The sequence below is a fragment of the Sorex araneus genome, chromosome 9, assembly GCF_027595985.1.
Source record: "Sorex araneus isolate mSorAra2 chromosome 9, mSorAra2.pri, whole genome shotgun sequence".
Taxonomy (NCBI): domain Eukaryota; kingdom Metazoa; phylum Chordata; class Mammalia; order Eulipotyphla; family Soricidae; genus Sorex; species Sorex araneus.
Window position 1 is genome coordinate 55547375 of NC_073310.1, and position 17828 is coordinate 55565202.

At 38.3% G+C, this 17828-nt stretch overlaps 1 protein-coding gene across 1 annotated transcript in view; it reads right to left on the reverse strand.

Annotated features, from left to right (window-relative positions):
- GPR158 (G protein-coupled receptor 158) overlaps positions 1-17828 on the reverse strand; it is a 345958-nt gene that overhangs the window by 136324 nt on the left and 191806 nt on the right. The window contains exon 4 of the mRNA XM_004605493.3: positions 12416-12639. Within this exon, the coding sequence (XP_004605550.2) occupies positions 12416-12639 (224 nt within the window). The remainder of the gene's footprint in view (positions 1-12415; positions 12640-17828) is intronic.

Genomic DNA, 17828 nt, shown 5'->3' on the forward strand with positions numbered 1-17828 from the left:
TTTCTAATAAGCCCTAAATGATATGCAGTCCCAATTGAAAAATAATACATTTTGCTGAAACCAGATTAAAGAATATTTTTACCAATCCAAGTTGGCGAAAGATGAAACAAGGACCAATTCTTAGCTCTTAGTCTACGATTCTTCCTTAACTATGGTTTGCAGCCTTACCCCCCCCCCCCCCCCACATACTTGATGCCTCGTAGAGAGGAGATTGACCGTATCTTCAGCTGGGCTCCTGTGCAAATGAGCCAGTTTTCATTAGTGCCCTTCTAGAGAGCCCCTTTGATCACCAGCCTATGTCATGTTCTAATGCACAACATAACACTCAGTAGGAATATGGGAAAGCTGCCATCCAGTCTTGCCAGGACCCACAACCTCAAATTTGGTTCTACCTTTAAGCAGCAAACACCTTTAGATGGCTGAGTAAAGAGCAATTATACTTACAACAGTTTATGTGAAGAACTTGTAGCTTGCCATGGTTTTGGATCTAGAATGGCAAGTAGATTTCATAGAACTCACTTAGAGCGTGTGCTTGATTAGAGTTGATTGTGAACGAAAACGCAAAGATGGCAATGTTTCTGTCATGCTCTTATAGTGGAGGCAAGTATTCTGTGCACTCACCAAGTCTTATCAGATAAATTGGAAAACATCCTTGCATTAGTATCAACCAGTTTAAGAAAAAAAACATTGCCAACCCATATTTGTGAAACCCTTACAGAATTGGTTTGCCTATGATATTTAAGCATTAAAAATTTTGCACACATAAAGAAACATTAATAGAAACAAAACTTAAATTTTCCTATTTCCTATAAGAATGTTAATTACTCACTATGTTTAATAATATTTTCTCTATAAGAGCCCAAAGAGAAGTTTCTTTCAGGACTTGATGCTAATAATACTAAAGCTATAATTTGTCAGATTTGTCACAAGGACAATTATTTTTCCCCTAGCACTGGGACAATACACTTGCAAGACAAGAATCTACTTCATATTTTAACTTTACTCCAGATTTCAACTATCTTTTCTATCCTTATTTTCACTTAACTTCAATTTACTTATGTTTTTAAACTTCCAGACATTTTTATTATGCATGCTGAAATAAGATAAAACATAAACAAACATATATCTAAAATTAACTGTGTTACTTTGAGCAATCTCTTAAAGACAGGGTTTTCTTTTCTGTAAAACCAGAAAATGTTCTATAATACTTCCAAAATGCTGTCATATTTCTAAACAAAACCCAGGAAATTAGTTAATTTGTCTACATTATCAACTTTTAAACTGTTACTATCATAAATAACAAGGTAGGTGTGTCCCAGTTCTTAATATCCCTAGTAACTTTCTAATTGAAAGTCAACAGAGATTTATGTAATTCTCATTTTGAGGGTGGAAGTTGAACTTAAATGTTCCTAGAAAGATCAATGATAAAAGAAAAGGGGGTAATTAAAAGTCATTTTAGTTGCATACTTAACCATTCAAAAAGGACAAAAGATCACACCTGAAGAAGTGCACAGTGAATGCTTTCGGAAGATGATTATCAGCAGAGAAATATTAATGCAATTCCATATATGTATGTGAATCAGCACTTGTAGAACTTAGACATTTTAAAAACATATTTTAATAGAGTGAACCTTTCCTGCTTACTGTTTAATATTCCTTCTAGTCCTTCTTATAATCAGAATGTAGCCCAAGATAAAAGAACCTGTAATACATGTTTTTGTTCATTTCTGACATATAAACAATCTATTAGAATTCAAATGGATCATTTTTATAGTCACAGAAGAATTTATTTCCTAGAGTTCCACTGAAGAATTCGACTTTGTAGAAATCCTTCCCCACAATAAAAGCCCCAAGATCAAGACAGTCCCTTGGGTAAAACAAATGTATCTTAGTTCAGACCCCGAGGACAGCAAAAGTGATCCTAGACAAGAATATAATAAGAGGTTACCATGATTTTAATACTAATTAAGTTCGGATAATTAGGGCTGCAAAGGTGCCCAGGCAGGAATAGAACAACGATCACTCTGATTTCAACATTATACATTAACAGTGCTTGCTTATTGCTTATCACCCTATTGCCACAGCTATATGGAGTCCAGCTTTTGCTCTTAATTTAGCTGCTATACTTAGTATTCCTGTTAATATAAACAATGGTGTGCCTGGAGAGAGATAGCCAGGGTTAGGGAGCAGAAGTTGTATGCAATAAATGGCCAACTTATCCCTTCTGTAGGCTGTAGAGCTTAGCTTGCAACCTGGACAAATCACGGTGTCTGTTTCATTCTCTGCAACCCAAACTCTGCTGGTCAGGAGAAAAGGTGTTGGCTGTCCCACTGAATAGACAGCTTTAAGTAGTGATCTACTACTTCAAACATGCAGGGATATATTTTCCTATGTCTTATCCTTAAAACTATTTTAAATATCGTACTTGTCTCCTAAGATGGAAATCACAAATGAATTATTACTTTTATAAAGAGGTCTAATATAACAAGAGATTAATGAGGTAATTAATTATCTCATTAACTCTTCATGAATGATCCCATTTAAATACTTTAAAAGTTTATAACAGCTTTTTTGAGATATAGTAATACAGAATAGTAATATACTTTACTATTCTTTCTTTCAGAGTGGAAGTCATTGGATTCTTAGTGTAGTCACAGACTTGTCCAGCCAACATCAGAGTCTAATTTTAGAACATTTCCTTCACCGTTGCAAAGAAACCCTGAATCTATTAGCAATCATTCCCTATTATTCCCTCCTGTTCTCTAGAAACTTCTAATCTAATTCTTGTCTCTAGGATTTGTTTATTATGTGCATTTCATATAAAGATAACCATTCATGATTTTTTATAATGTTTTATTTTACTTCACATGTTTTTCAAGGTTTATTCATTATTTAAAAATATGTTAATACTTAGCTTATTTTTTGTGGTTGACAAATAATATTTCATTATATTGTCACTCACTGTCATCCCGTTGCTCATCCATTTGTTCAAGCGGGCACTAGTAACGTCTCTCATTGAGAGACTTATTGTTACTGTTTTTGGCATATCCAATACGCCACGGGTAGCTTGCCAGGCTCTGCAGTGCGGGTGCGATACTCTCAGTAGCTTGCTGAGAGGGGCGGAGGAATCGAACACGGGTCGGTGGCATGAAAGGCAAATGCGCTACCGCTGTGCTATCGCTCCAGCCCTACATTATATTAATATACTTTATTTTATTTACCTATTCTTTTTTTTTTTTTTTTTGCTTTTTGGGTCACACCCGGCGATGCACAGGGGTCACTCCTGGCTCATGCACTCAGGAATCACCCCTGGCGGTGCTCAGGGGACCATATGGGATGCTGGGATTCGAACCCACCCGGGTCAGCCGCGTGCAAGGCAAACGCCCTACCCGCTGTGCTATCGCTCCAGCCCCATATTTACCTATTCTTAAATTGAGGAACATGTAGGCTGTTTCCACATTAGGGTTTTAATGCATATACTGCTATGAACATCCAAATACATCCTTGTACAGATGTATGCTTTATCCTTGGTATATGCCCATACATGGGATCACTGGGTTAAATGATAAGGCTATACTTAACTTTGTGAGGAGCAGGCAAATTTTTAAAAGGCAGTTATACTATTTTACATTCCCAATAGCAATGAATCAGTCTTTTAATTTATCCATGTCCTTAATGACACTTAGTAGTGGCTTTATTTTTTATAATTTATGCTGTGTTATGCAATAATGAGTTGGTATGTAATACGAAGTTACGTGCATTTTCCTAAGTTAGGAAATAACAAACTAATGTTATGAGCATCTTTTTATATGCATTGACCAATGTATATTTTCTTCGAAAAAAATGTTTATTCAAACTCTTTGCCTATTTTTATTTGGGTAGTTTATTATTTCATTATAAGTGTTGTTAATATATTCTCGATACTAGTGTGATTAAAAAATATTGTCTGACATTTTATGGGTACTTTTTACTTTCTTGATGATATGATCTTATACAAAAATAGTTTGGGGCATATTTTTTCTAGACAAGTTTTGTTTTATTATTTTTAGTAAAAATCAGTGCTAAGTCTTCTGGTTTATTAGCTGGTATTTTAAGAGTACTGAGTCACAAAGGAAATGACATAAAGGTTCTCATTGAATTAAAGTAGTTCAGAAACCATGGAAAACAAAAAAAGGTTTTAATTTGATGAAATTCAATTTGTTCAATTTTTTTCTCTTTTTATGCTTTTGTATCTAAGAAACCATGCTAACTTCACAATAAGGTGGTGAAAATTTATGGATATGTTTTCTTCTATGAAAAGCTTAGTCTTGATTTTTTAATCTAGTTTTACAAACAACTTTAAATTTTTGTATATGTTGTATAAACTTCATTTAATAGAGGATAAAACTAAGTAAAGTGGAGTTTAACAATTTTCACAAATTGTCACAGTATCTAATGGGCCGACAGAGAATTTATTACTAATAAACATTCCAATCTTGGATCTGCAAACTAACAATTAATTTACATATAATATAACAATATAGAACAAACTATTACTCAAAATTAATTATAATATAATTTTATATATAATAAATATAATCAACATAATTTATATTCAATTTGTAAATTAAGTTAAATAAACTATAAAGTTAAATTATAAGATATTGCATTCACAAAGTTAGAAACTATTCTATTTCTATATTTCAACTACATTATTTTCTCAAGATAGATGTAAATTGCAAGATTTTGTAGATTATATTTTCTTACACATTATAAGAATGTAATGGGAAACTCTAAAGGAAAATATCAGTATTACCTAAAAGGGATTTTCAGTTTCTATTTATGTAAAGAGATCTTGCAAGGGGAAACATTTAAACTTTAAAAAGTAAAGTCAACATCTACGTAGTGTACAAATGTATTCTCTACATGATAATAGTTTGCTGCTTTTGTAATTTCTTTTGACAGGTGAAATCAGGAGAGAAAATTTCACTAGACTTTTTTTCCTTCATGTAAGATAAAGTGCACTGATTTCATTAGTAAGTCATTTCCTTAAAATATCCCTTTCTTTTTATACCAGAGAGTCTCTTGCCTGCATGCCTGGCTGTCTTCCTTGGAGCCCTTCGAGGGGATGGGCTCCAACTTACCTCCCCACCCCGAGCAGAGCTCCCGGCGGCCAAAGACCACTGGAACCTAGCTATGCCATGCTCGAGGCCCCTCTCCACATGTTCGGACAGGCCTCACACATGAAGGTACCGGCAGAGGAACCCAGGTGTGTGTAATTCCATCAACGGTCAGCACTCAGAGACTTAAAGCAAGCTCCCAGAAGCCTTGTAGCTTGTAGATATCTTGTATCTTGTAGCCTACTTCTCCCTCTGGGAGAAATGGGCAAGCTTCTGAGAGTTTCCTGCCCACATGGGACAGCCTTGCAAGCTTCCCATGGTGTATTCATATGCTAAATCCAGTAACAAGCTGGATCTCATTCCCCTGACCCTGAAAGAGCCTCCAGTGTGACATCCTTGGGAGGGCAAAGCGGAGACTTCTAAGATATCAGGGAAAGGACGAATGGAGAAGTTACTGAGCCCGCTCGAGAAATCGACGATTAACGGGGATTTCGTGATTCGTGATTCTTGGGTGTTAGTCTCCTACTCTGTTATTTTATATTCCACAGATGAGTGCAATCTTTCTATGTCTGTCTCTCTCTTTCTGGCTCATTTCACTTAGCATGATACTTTCCATGTTGGTCCACCAATATGCAAAGTTCATGACTTCATCTTTTCTAACAGCTGCATAGTATTCCATTGTATAGATGTACTAAAGTTTTTTTTAACCAGTCATCTGTTCTCGGGCACTTGGGTTTTTTCCAGATGCTGGCTATTGTAAACAGTGCCAGCCGCGTGATATCTTATAACCTACTTCTCCCTCTGGGAGAAACTAGCAAGCTACTGAGAGCTTCCTGCCCACAGGGGACAGCCTCGAAAGCTTCCCATGGTGTATCCATATGCGAAAGCCAGTAACCAGCTGAATCTCATTCCCCTGACCCTGAAAGAGCCTCCAATGTGGCATCATTGGGAAGGCTGAGAAGAGAGAGGCTTCTAAAATATCAAGGATAGGGATAGGGCAAATGTAGAGGTTACTGAGACCCCTCGAGCAACTCAACAATTCATGGGATTTCGTGATTTGTGATTTTATACCACCATAACACATTCTCTTAAAACTGAATCTCCAAAAGCTGACCCTCTGAAAATGAAGTAATGCCTAATTTACCTATTTCAACTATAAAGTTTGTTTCTGTAGTTTTACCAGGTGACATATAATGATGTTTATCTTGACAATTTCTCAGTAAAGCAGGATTGTGGATCCAAATAAATTTAAAAGTGTTAAACTCTGGAAATGTTAAGTAATATCACCAAAGGTTGAGAAACTGGTTTAGCAAAACCTTTTTTTTAATAGCCAATATAATATTTACACTTGTCACTTGTCATCCCATTGATCTTCAATTTGCTTGAGCTGGCGCCAGTAACGTCTCCATTTGTCCCTGTCACATGCTAGTGTAGCCCAGTGATATCTGCTCACTCCAGGAACAGGAAGAGCCTCAAATCGTTCATTCAGGGTTTTGATGAAGAAGTCTGACCATCTCGTTGGTGGGCGGACACGTGGTCTTTTGACATCCCGTGGAATCCAGTTGGTAACAGCTCTAGTCCAGTGGTCATTTGTGAATCGCATTACGAGTCCAGCCCATCTGATTTTTGATGCCTTGGAAAACAAGACAGTGTCCCTGACTGTTGATCGTCGACGGAGGTCAGAACTCTAGATTCCTTCTCTCACTTGAGTGAAATGTGATACTCCTAGCATGGCTCTTTCGATTCCTCTTTGGGATACCTGAATAGTGTTCTCATCCTGTTTGCGTAGGACCCAGCTCTCTGAGGCATATGTTAGTGCAGGAAGAATGGTGGAGTCGAAAAGATGTGCCCAGAACCAGAGTTTCTGTGTCCTCTTAACCACTTCTTCAATGCTCTTGAAGGCACTCCACGCTGCTCTCTTCTTCCTGCACAGTTCTGGCACCAGGTTGTTCCTCATGTTGAGTTCTCGACCCACGTACACATAGCTGCTGCATTTGGAGATGTTCGTTCCATTGAGAGAAAATGGAATATCAGGGACTAGTTCATTTTTCATGAATATCATTTTGCTGAGATTCAGCTGCAGTCCAACCTTTCCACACTTATGGTCAAAGTCAGCCAGCATTTGTGCCGTTTGGCAAATGTTTGGTGTTATTAGAACGATGTCACCAGAAAAGTGGAGGTGGTATAGTTGCCGGTTGTCTATCTTTACTCCCATTCCTTCCCATTCCAGTTGTCACATGATGTTCTCGAGGGTGGCACTGAAGAGTTTCGGTGAAATGGTATTACTCTGCCGAACCCCTCTCTTTACATCAATGATCACTTCCTTACAGAATGGTGAGAGCCTGGTGGTGAATCGGTAATACAGCTCACGGAAGATCTTGGTGTACTGAGTTTGAATGCCCTGTTTGGCTAAGGCTTCGATGACCACTTCAGTCTCAACAGAATCGAAGGCCTTCTTTAAATCAATACATGTTAGACAGAGTGGCATCTTGAACTCTCGCGAAACTTCAATGAGTTTGGTCACTGTGTACATATGGTCGACCATGCTGAATCCTTTTCGGAACCTGGCTTGCTCGAAAGGTTGTTGTTCGTCTAGTGTTCTGCCTATTCTATTCAGGATGACTCGAGTAAACAACTTGTAGACGACGGATAACAGGCAGATTGGGCGATAGTTGCCGATGTCGTGGATGTCTCCCTTCTTGTACAACAAAACGGTCCTGCTGGTTTTCCATTGGGACAGAACCTTGCATTCGAACAGGTAGCCTGTGAAGGGCTGAGCTAGTGTACTGACGAGTACTGGTAGCAGATTCTTCAAGTGTTCGGGTCTGATCTTGTCTGGACAGGATGCAGTACTCGCCTTTACCAACAAAATGGCAGTTTGGATTTCAGAAGGGAGGATGTTGGGAATGACATATCCATCCTGTGGAATTTTGTATGTGGGCAGGTGGACATGGTTGTCAAAGAGATCTGAGTAGAAGTTGTGAATAATCCTCTCCATTGCCTTTCTGGAAGATGTGATAGATCCATCAGGACGTCGGAGGGCAGTCATCTTAGTCTTGTAGTTGGCAAAGGACAGGCGAGCATCGTGAATACTTTTCTTGGCTTCTGCGGCATCGGCCAACACTGCTGCTCTTCTCTCTTTGAGGTCTTCATTTATCGCTTCTCTGCACAGCTTTGTGAGCTCAGACATTGACTTGTGGCTACCTGAGGCTCATGCCAAACCACATTGACGAATGAGCTCAAGAGTTTCCAAAGACAAGCATCTGTTTGTGGCTTTCTCAATCTCAGCATTTTTCGTGCAATCATGGAGGTGTTGAAGCAGTCAATCGAATTCCTCATCGATGTTGTCAACAACGGCATCTTCTCACATTGCCGCAACAGTGCCAAAGAGCTCCCAGTTGGTGGTTATTCTGGAAGTTCTCTTCTTAAACTTATACTTTGCAGACCTTTCTCCCCTCTCTGTGAAGTAGAATTTTGCATGAAGGAGACAATAGTCCAGTCCCGTTTGGAATTTTGGGACAACAGTGACATCAGTTAGGCAAAGCCTAACTGAATATGATGTGGTCAATTTCATTGTGGAACTGTCCACCGGGAGACTCCCATGTCCAGCGTTTAGATTTGGCCTTCTGGAACTGTGAGTTACCATGGATGGTCTTAGTTGACATGATGAACTCAGACAGTCTCTCACCCTGTTTGTTCCATTCTAGGCCAGGGACCCAAGTGGAGTTCTTCGGGTGAATTTGTTGGTCCTATCTTGGCATTAAAATCACCAATAATGATCTTGTAGAAGGTGTGGTCTTCTTTATAGAACTTCTCCAGCTCCTTCTCAATGTCTTCTTCATCATAGTTGGATGTTGGTGCGCAGATGATGAAGACAGAAACTGCCAGCAGTGAGCCACATATATTCAAGCATAATCGTCCTATTTGGGTTGTTAGGCATTTGAATGAATCAATGCTCATGGTCAAGTTCGTGTTGACAAGGACACCAACACCACCGACGCTTCTGTTGTCGCATGTTCTTCTCCAGTGTCAAAAATGGCGTGATGTGATTGATGCCTTCTCATTTTGGTCAGGCCAATGATGTCATACTTAATCTTCTGCACTTGCACCATCAGGTCCTCGATGGATACTTCTGATGCCAGTGTACGTGCATTGAAAGTACAGACAGTCATTTTAGTCTTTCTGCGTTTGGCAGTCTAGTTCGTACTTCATATTTTATTAGCCTCTCCTTGCTCATCCTTCTTAATGCTGCCATATTAGGGGCTCTTTTGGTGTCAGGCAAATGAGGCCCATTGTTGTTCCTGTTTTTGGCATATTGAATACACCACGGTGTTGGGGATGGACTGAGCTACCAGGGCGAGCCCATGTAGACTGTACTACAGACAGGAACATTTTCCCCCTTCAAGCTGCCTTCAAAAAATAATTTCAGTATATTGAAAGAGGCAGTTTTTCCTTTTCTCACAAAAGCCTGGCTGGTCTTTGACATAGAGATCTCAGGTGCTAGCCAGGCCTGATTTTTGACATTGTAGATTCCAGGCTCTGTCCCAGCCTAGTTTTGGGGATGTAGATTTCAAATGCTGCCTAGTTTGTAATTGACATGTAGATTTCCTGTGGCAGCCCAGTCTTGTTTTTGGGATGTAAATCCAAGTGCTTTTAGCCCAGAGAAGGTTTCAGTTTTGGTTTTGTATCTTCTTTCCGGAGGCCTAGATCACTGGCCTGCAGATACAAGGAAATAATGTTGCCTCAATGTTCTTCCTGTAACATCTTTTGATGCCTTTGGTGACATCACTGTATTGCGCCCTTTAGAGGTACCTTGATCAATAAAAGGAGATCCACTAGACCCTCTGCCTTTGCTAAGAGCCACAGAGAGCCTTAGTCCTCCATGAGACACATTTCTTCCACGTGCCTTATCTCAGCGCCTCCTACTACACGAATATTCACGCAACACCACAGGTAGCTTTGCCAGGCTCTGCCATGCAGGCGGGGTACTCTCGGTAGCTTGCTGGGCTCTCCGAGAGGGATGGAGGCTTTTAGGGCGGTCTCCAATCACCCTTACGGGTGTTCATATGGTTCATACCATATTTGAAGCCCATCAAATATGGTGCGAATATTTACAACCCATCATATATCACTAACTTCATTGGCAATTCTAATGGTTAAAACTACTGAAATTTAATATAGACTTGTATGCTAACTACTGTGTAAAAAAATTACATTCTAGAGATTTTAGAGCATCATTTGTTTTGCTTCTTTGGGGAGAGGAGCTTCTCAGCAGTGTTGAGTGCCACTAGGGTTACACCTGGCAGTACTCAGAAAGTCATGTCAGGAAGTACTTACGCCCTCAGAGATAGCTCCCTGGCCCTGAGAGCAATTATTAAATTGACCTTTTAATCTATCTGCTCTACCAATTGAAGGACTCTAAAATAAAAATTATCTATATTAAGTCAACCATGATTAGACACTTTCTATCCCCATTTGCCTGATACTTTACTAAATATACAAGTTAACACATAATTTGTTACAGAAGATAAGTATTGGTTAAATAAAGAGCAGCTTGTCTATGCACTTTCTTGCTGACTTAAAAGCTTTATTTTAATTTGTGTTACATGCTTTTGTTAATGAAACTATCTATTTAAAATAACGGCTAAAGTCTATAACCATTGTGAGGAACTGGCCCAGAATAGACCACAGGAATCAATTTAGCTTTCTCAAGACTCTTTTTACAGGAGCCCGCATGGCAGAATAACTTGATTTTCTGCCCCTAAGCAAGGAATTCGGATACAGGCACCCCGGGTCGCAAGAAGGGTGGTGGTCAGACCAGATAACCAGACCCATATCACAAGACCCATATCACAAGACCCATATCATAAGATCCAGGACTACCCCCAGAACCGGGACATTCCTGAATGTTGGCGCCAATACTGATCTCTAAAACCATAGGCTAAGGAGTGATGTCCTTTTAAATGGATTGGTTAAGAAAGTTTGTAATATTACAAATCTATTGGCTATGAAATGCGCGGGCTCTGCTGTAACAGCCGGGGAAGGCCTATATAAGATCTCCTTTGGAGAAGCTCGGGGTCTTTTGCCCAACCTGCTGGACCTGCGTGTCCGCGTAGGCAGCTGGACCCTGGCTTACAATAAACCCTGCTTGCTGTTTGTAGTCTCTGGAGTCTCTTTGTCGTTATAGGGAGATCTCAATCTGTGCCCTAACACCATAACACCTAGCATCATGGATACATTTTCTTAGGGATTTATTAAATTTTATAATAGATGCCATCCAGAGACTGCTTTCTTTTTATTCATTTCTAATGGGAACACTTTAGGTTTTAATGAGCTCCAAAATCTAAACCAATCTGTACAACTCTGATCACATGAAGGGGTTATTTGAATTTACGAAATGGAAGAAAGCGAACTTTAACAAATAAGTTTTTGAAAGCAAAGGAAGCACAGACTCTGACACAACTCTGGGTATATTTCATTGACTGTCTGACCAATGCAGACAGCCTCACAGAAAGCTTTGCCCTGAACATGCTAGCATTTCATCTGCTACTGGCTGAGAAGCATATAAATGCATGTTCTTTTCTTTTCTGATTTCTTAAAGCAGAACCAAAGGACAGGTTTCTCAAAAGCCATATGATCTCTATGCAGGGACACCAGCATTCTGGGACACTACTGCAAGATCAAATGGGAAGCCATGAATAAATTTATTCTTCAAAGTATAATATACTCAAAAATACCTAAGTACATGGACTGTCTTCAAATACAACTAGAAAGCAAAAATGAAACTAAAAGAAAAACAAGCAACTGAAAAGTCCTAAATATGAGAATAACAATATATTGGGTACTAGCAGAGTAAGTTTCTTTAGAAACCAAAGAGATAATGTAAAAGAGAATTTATTAAGGCAATGAAGTACTTGACTTTAGTGTGGATGAAAAGAAAAACATCCTGCAGGAGAAAATGTTATAATAAAGTTTTTGATTGGGGGCCAGAAAGATAGTACAGCAGGTGAGCACTTGTCTTGCATAAGGCCGGCAGGGTTCCTGAGCACCATGTGACTCCTGAGAGCAGAGCTAGGAGTAATCCATGAGCACCATGGGTGTACCCAAAAACAAAATAAAAAAATCAAGTTTTATATGTACATTGATCGTCACTTCTTCTGGGAAGGTAAAGAATATAATCATCATATTCTACTCCGGATTACATTATAAAAGACTTCTGCTTAGTAGAGAAACACCAAGGATTGGGAAAGCTTGCTTAAAAAGAGAAGTTACTTTCCAATGAAAAGGAAGATTATAACCAGGGTACCTGGGTTTACCTTTGCTTTGCGAAAGTGGTAGACCACAAGCATGCTCACGAAGTCCAGCAGCATACACAGGGCTTGGAAGGAGATGATAGCAAGTCGCAAGTACTTATCCTCTTGGACAAAACAGGGGCTGTCATCAACACAGTAGGGGCAGCCCTCTCTGCAGGGCAGGCAGACATAGGCTTCTTCAGGGCCATCTTTTGAACTTTCTGCAAAATGGTGGTCCGACCCCCTTCCTGAAAGGGCCAAGTAAAACCAAAGTGTCATTGTACCTCTGAGGTAAGTCAAACTGAGCACAGGTCAATATACATGAACACATCTTCATTTTTCCTTCCATTTATTAAAATCCTCTTTTCAACCTTCCTGCTAGAAGAAAGAGTTGCTTTCCTTTACACACAGAACCGCTTTACTCTCTATGATTGAAAAAGAAAAATCATTCAGAGTGATTGAGGAAAATAGCAAAAATGAAATAAGACTCTTCAAAGGCAGGGAAGACTTCATAAATCTTTCACAAAATTATCTACCAATCACCAACTGTTACTCCTGATGGCGGCACAAATCAGATTTTATCAGTATTTGTTCAAGAGTTAAACAGAAGGATGGATAAAGACGTTGTGTCTTTCCTGCACCAAGTAAATACATCCAGTGCTTTTGGAACTTCTTGACCTAAATGGCACTGAATCCAAAATGAGACTCTGATTGCTCCTTAATTCAGCAGGGATCTCATCTACCAAGTTCATTAGGTCTAAATTGGATAAAATGGTACTTAATCGACAGTTGTTCACTGCAACTGCCTAATGATGGTGCATCCTCTACCCAGAGCACAATCCATACTTAGAGGCTATCATGTAATTTCCCACTTTGCATGCCCATAGGACTTTTCACACTACTAACTAAATGCTTCTATTGATCCTCCCTTTAATTTTAGATTTTTCTGTCTCAGTTACCATCTTAACTCTGAAGCCTAATACACACCTTTACTCTTTCTCTTTAACTGTTGATCTTGGCATTGACAAATATCCCAATGAATAACATGCTTAAAAAGCAAAAATATGCAAAGAAAAATCCCTTTCCAACTCTGAACTCAAAATGAAAGACATCAGTGAGCATACATTTGGTTATACAACACAACTTCAGAGTCCAATACATTAAAAACTACCTTTGATTAATTGAATTTGAGAGGAAAGTTGGTGTGTCATAAAGCATTTTCAATAATAATTAGAAGCAAAAAATATTTTTTACTTTTAACTCTTGTAAAAGTTACCAATCATTCTAAAGTGTACGTTTTGTTTTCCCTCTTCAATAAGCATAGTTGTAAATATAATAAAATATTTTATGATTCAGGATATATCGCTATATAAGAGTCATCATGTGTCACACAGTGAAAATATATGAATTTTAATGTCATGCAAATGTGAGTCCCATACCTCGTCAGCTCTGAGAAATTAGATAAGTCAACTGATTAATCTGGGCTTAGTTTCCTTATTTATCGTGGAAAATTTTATGCAATTAAAATGAAGTAAGCAATTTCTGAAATTTATTCTGTTTAATAAAACAATAGAATAGTTGGCTCTCTTCTTTCCTCCTTTCTCTACATTACACTAAAAAGATGGGCTTTTTTTCTCTTTAAACCAATTTTGCAGTTACCTATTTTTCCAAATTATATCCTTCTAATCAGGAATGTTTTTTGTTGTTCAAGTAAATCAATATTCTTTCATAGTGATCACAATGTCCCCAATTCTGTTGTACTAGGAAAACTGAGTTATTTGTTTACATTCAACCTATTGAAGCAGAGAGTGGGAGGTGGAATTCAGGAACACAAGTACCTCAGACAGGTCTGTAGAATAGTCTGTTACTGATTAACAAAGCTGAACTTCAATGTACTCATCCATTATTCTCTTCACCAACCTATTATTCGGATAGCTACACCAATATAGACAACTCCTCATGACTAATTCATTTTGTTTCAATTCATTTATTTTCTGATGTTCTGAGTCCTCACAAATATATTTGCTTGTGTTCTCTTTTTTTCTTTTTGGGTCACACCCAGCGATACACAGGGCTTACTCCTTGCTCTACACGCAGGAATTACCCCTGGTGGTGCTCAGGAGGCCATATGGGATGCTGGGAATCGAACCTGGATCGGCCGTGTGCTAGGCAAATGCCCTACCCACTGTGCTATCGCTCCAGGCCCCTGCTTGTGTTCTTTGACTCTGCTTACTGTTAGAATTCTACAGACCTGTAGGCTGTACCCAAATTAACTGTGAGCCATATCTTGGCATCTTTCCCCCACGTACACCCTCCCCAACTATTTGAAAAGATTAGATGTCCATTGTGGCACTATTCACAATAGTCAAGATCTGGAAACAGTACAAAAACTCAGAACCAGATGAGTAGATAAAAAAACTGCAGTATAAACACACAATGGAATACTATTGAGCTCTAAGAAAAAAAAAAGTCACTGCCATTCATTGTTACATGGATGGAAGAAGATAGTATCATGGTGAATGAAGTCAGTTAGAAGGGGAGGGATGAAAAGAATGATCTCTCTCATATGTGCCATATGAAGAAATAAAGTAAGGAAATCAAAAGCAGGCAGTGGCAGCAGTCCTTGAGAATTGGTTTGCAGAACTGAATTTGCCAAGGGGGAGCTTTGGGCATATGAGAGATGACATGGGTACAGTAGTGGAGGAAAGAAGATACTGGGAATGAGTATGTTGTTGTTACAGTATATGCCTGAAACAGTACTGTTAATAACATTACAAACCATGATATGGAAATAAAAATTGAAAAAATTATAAAGGATGGAGTGGAGTGATAGCACAGCAGGTAGGGCATTTGCCTTGCATGCGGCCGACCCAGGTTCAATTCCTCCATCCCTCACGGAGAACCCAGCAACCTACTGAGAGTATCCCGAATGCATGGCAGAGCCTGGCAAGCACCCGTGGCATATTAAGTATGCCAAAAACAGTAACAACAAGTCTCACAATGGAGACGTTACTGGTGCCCGCTCAAGCAAATCGATGAATAATGGGATAACAGTGCTACAGTACTATAGCTATCTTATGACATTATTTTTCATTATAGATTAAAATAGGCAAAAAAAATTATTTGGCCATAAAAAACAATCAGGAGTTCCAGACACACTAAAGACAGAAGTCCCTAACACTCCATTACTTTACTCAGGAAGAACTGAAATAATAAATAGCTGTATGTGTTAATAATAATAATAATAGACAATAAATAAAAAATAATAAATAAGTATACATGCTGAAAGAACAATGGGTTGATATAAGGCAAGAAACTGACAACCCCTAAACCATTCAATGTTCTCACAAATGCAATAGTAAATGATATTATTAGATGAATATTTTGTGTTCATAGAAGAAAAGCAATTTGTTAGGATTTGAATTTTGATCACATTTTATTCTTTGTGCTCAAAGGTATCACAAGATCAACTCACAAATACCCAATAGTGAAATGCTATGATGAGAAATTTCCTCTTTAATAATTGCCTTAACTATATCAGGGTCCAAAACAAAAATACAGAAAGGTTAAACTGAAAGTGAGAAACCTCATTACAAAAGCTAAGGCTAAAATGCAACTAAAAGGAAATATAGAAACTTCCATATTCAGTGTTTTTTTGTAGGACTCAAAGCATAAACAATCTTCTAGTCCCCCAAATATTTTTATATAAATTTATGCTCAAAATTCTATAACTGGTATAGTAGAAATCATATTAACTAAAAATGATAAATCTTCTGAATGACACTTTAATCTTTTGATGGCTTAAAATTTAAATATCCTGAGACAGAGCCAGGATTTATACATCTTTTTATATACTTAGCACCACAGCATTATGTATTAATATGTATATATACATAGATGTAATACTCAGTCAGTAGTTGATAATTATGAGAATTCTGAAAGAATAAGTTAACTGACAAAAATGTATAGTTGAACTTTTTATATATAGTTAAAAATTCATGTACATAATTGAAAGTAACACAATTGTATTATTTATACATCACTGAAAATAACACAAAGCAGTCTTCATGTTTCCAAATCATTAATGCTTAAGAATATATTTTAAATGATATTTTTAATATGATAAAAAGCTACGGTAAGAAAATAAACTATTATTACAAAGGCACTTTGGAACCTATGAGAAAAAATGTTTAACCTAATCTGGGATGATAATTTCATCCTCCCTTCAGACTTCCTCAGTTTCCAATTCTATTGATCATGGCTTTGAATTTGTTTGCATTGAACATTGTCCCTTTCTTTGTTCGATTAGATTCTGCAGATGAGGGAGACCATCTGCCATTTATCTTTTAGATACAGACTCACTGCACATATGTTATCCTCCAATTCCATTCAAGTTGTAGCAAACTGTGAATTTTTATCTTTTCTCATAGTCTATGCATAGCATGCTATTGAGTATATATACCACACTTTATCCATCTATGTCTTGTTGGGCACTTGGGTTGTTTCCAGATCTTGGTTATTGTAAATAGTGCTAAGATGAATAGAGAAATGCATATCTTTTTGGAATAATATTTTTGTGTTCTTGGGATAGGTACTGAGAAGCAGAGTCATTGAGACATATGGAAGTTCAATTTGTAATCATTTGAACGGTTGGCAACCATTTTCCAAAGAGGCTAAACCATGGAACAGTCCCACCAGAAGTGAATGAGAATTATTTTTTATTAGATGCCAACCAGCACTTATTGTTCTCATCTTTTTCACAGAGACCTTTATGACTAGTGTGAAGTGATATGTAGTGACCATTTTTTAATTTAAATATCCTTGGTATTCAATGGGCTGGAGAGATAGCACAGCAGGTAGGGCGTTTGCCTTGCATGCAGCCTACTAGAGTTCGATTCCTCAGTCCATTTCAGAGAGCCTGGCAAGCTACCGAGAGTATCTCGCCCCCCCAGCAGAGACTAGCAAGTTGCCCATGGCTTATTCGATATGCCAAAAACAGTAACAGCAAGTCTCACAATGGAGACGTTACTGGTGCCCGCTCAAGCAAATTGATGAACAATGGGATTACAGTGATTACAGTGACACAGTGATATAGAGATATTCAATGATGACAAACATTGTTTCATGTATGTATTGGAGATTTTTATGGCTTTTTTGAGGAAATGTCTGTTCATCTTTTACTCTTCTTTCTTCCTTCCTTCCTTCCTTCCTTCCTTCCTTCCTTCCTTCCTTCCTTCCTTCCTTCCTTCCTTCCTTCCTTTCTTTCTTTCTTTCTTTCTTTCTTTCTTTCTTTCTTTCTTTCTTTCTTTCTTTCTTTCTTTCTTTCTTTCTTTCTTTCTTTCCCTCCCTGCTTTTCAGGTCACACCCAGTGATGCACAGGGGTTACTCCTGGCTATGCACTCAGGAATCACCCCTGGCGATGCTCAGGGGATCATAT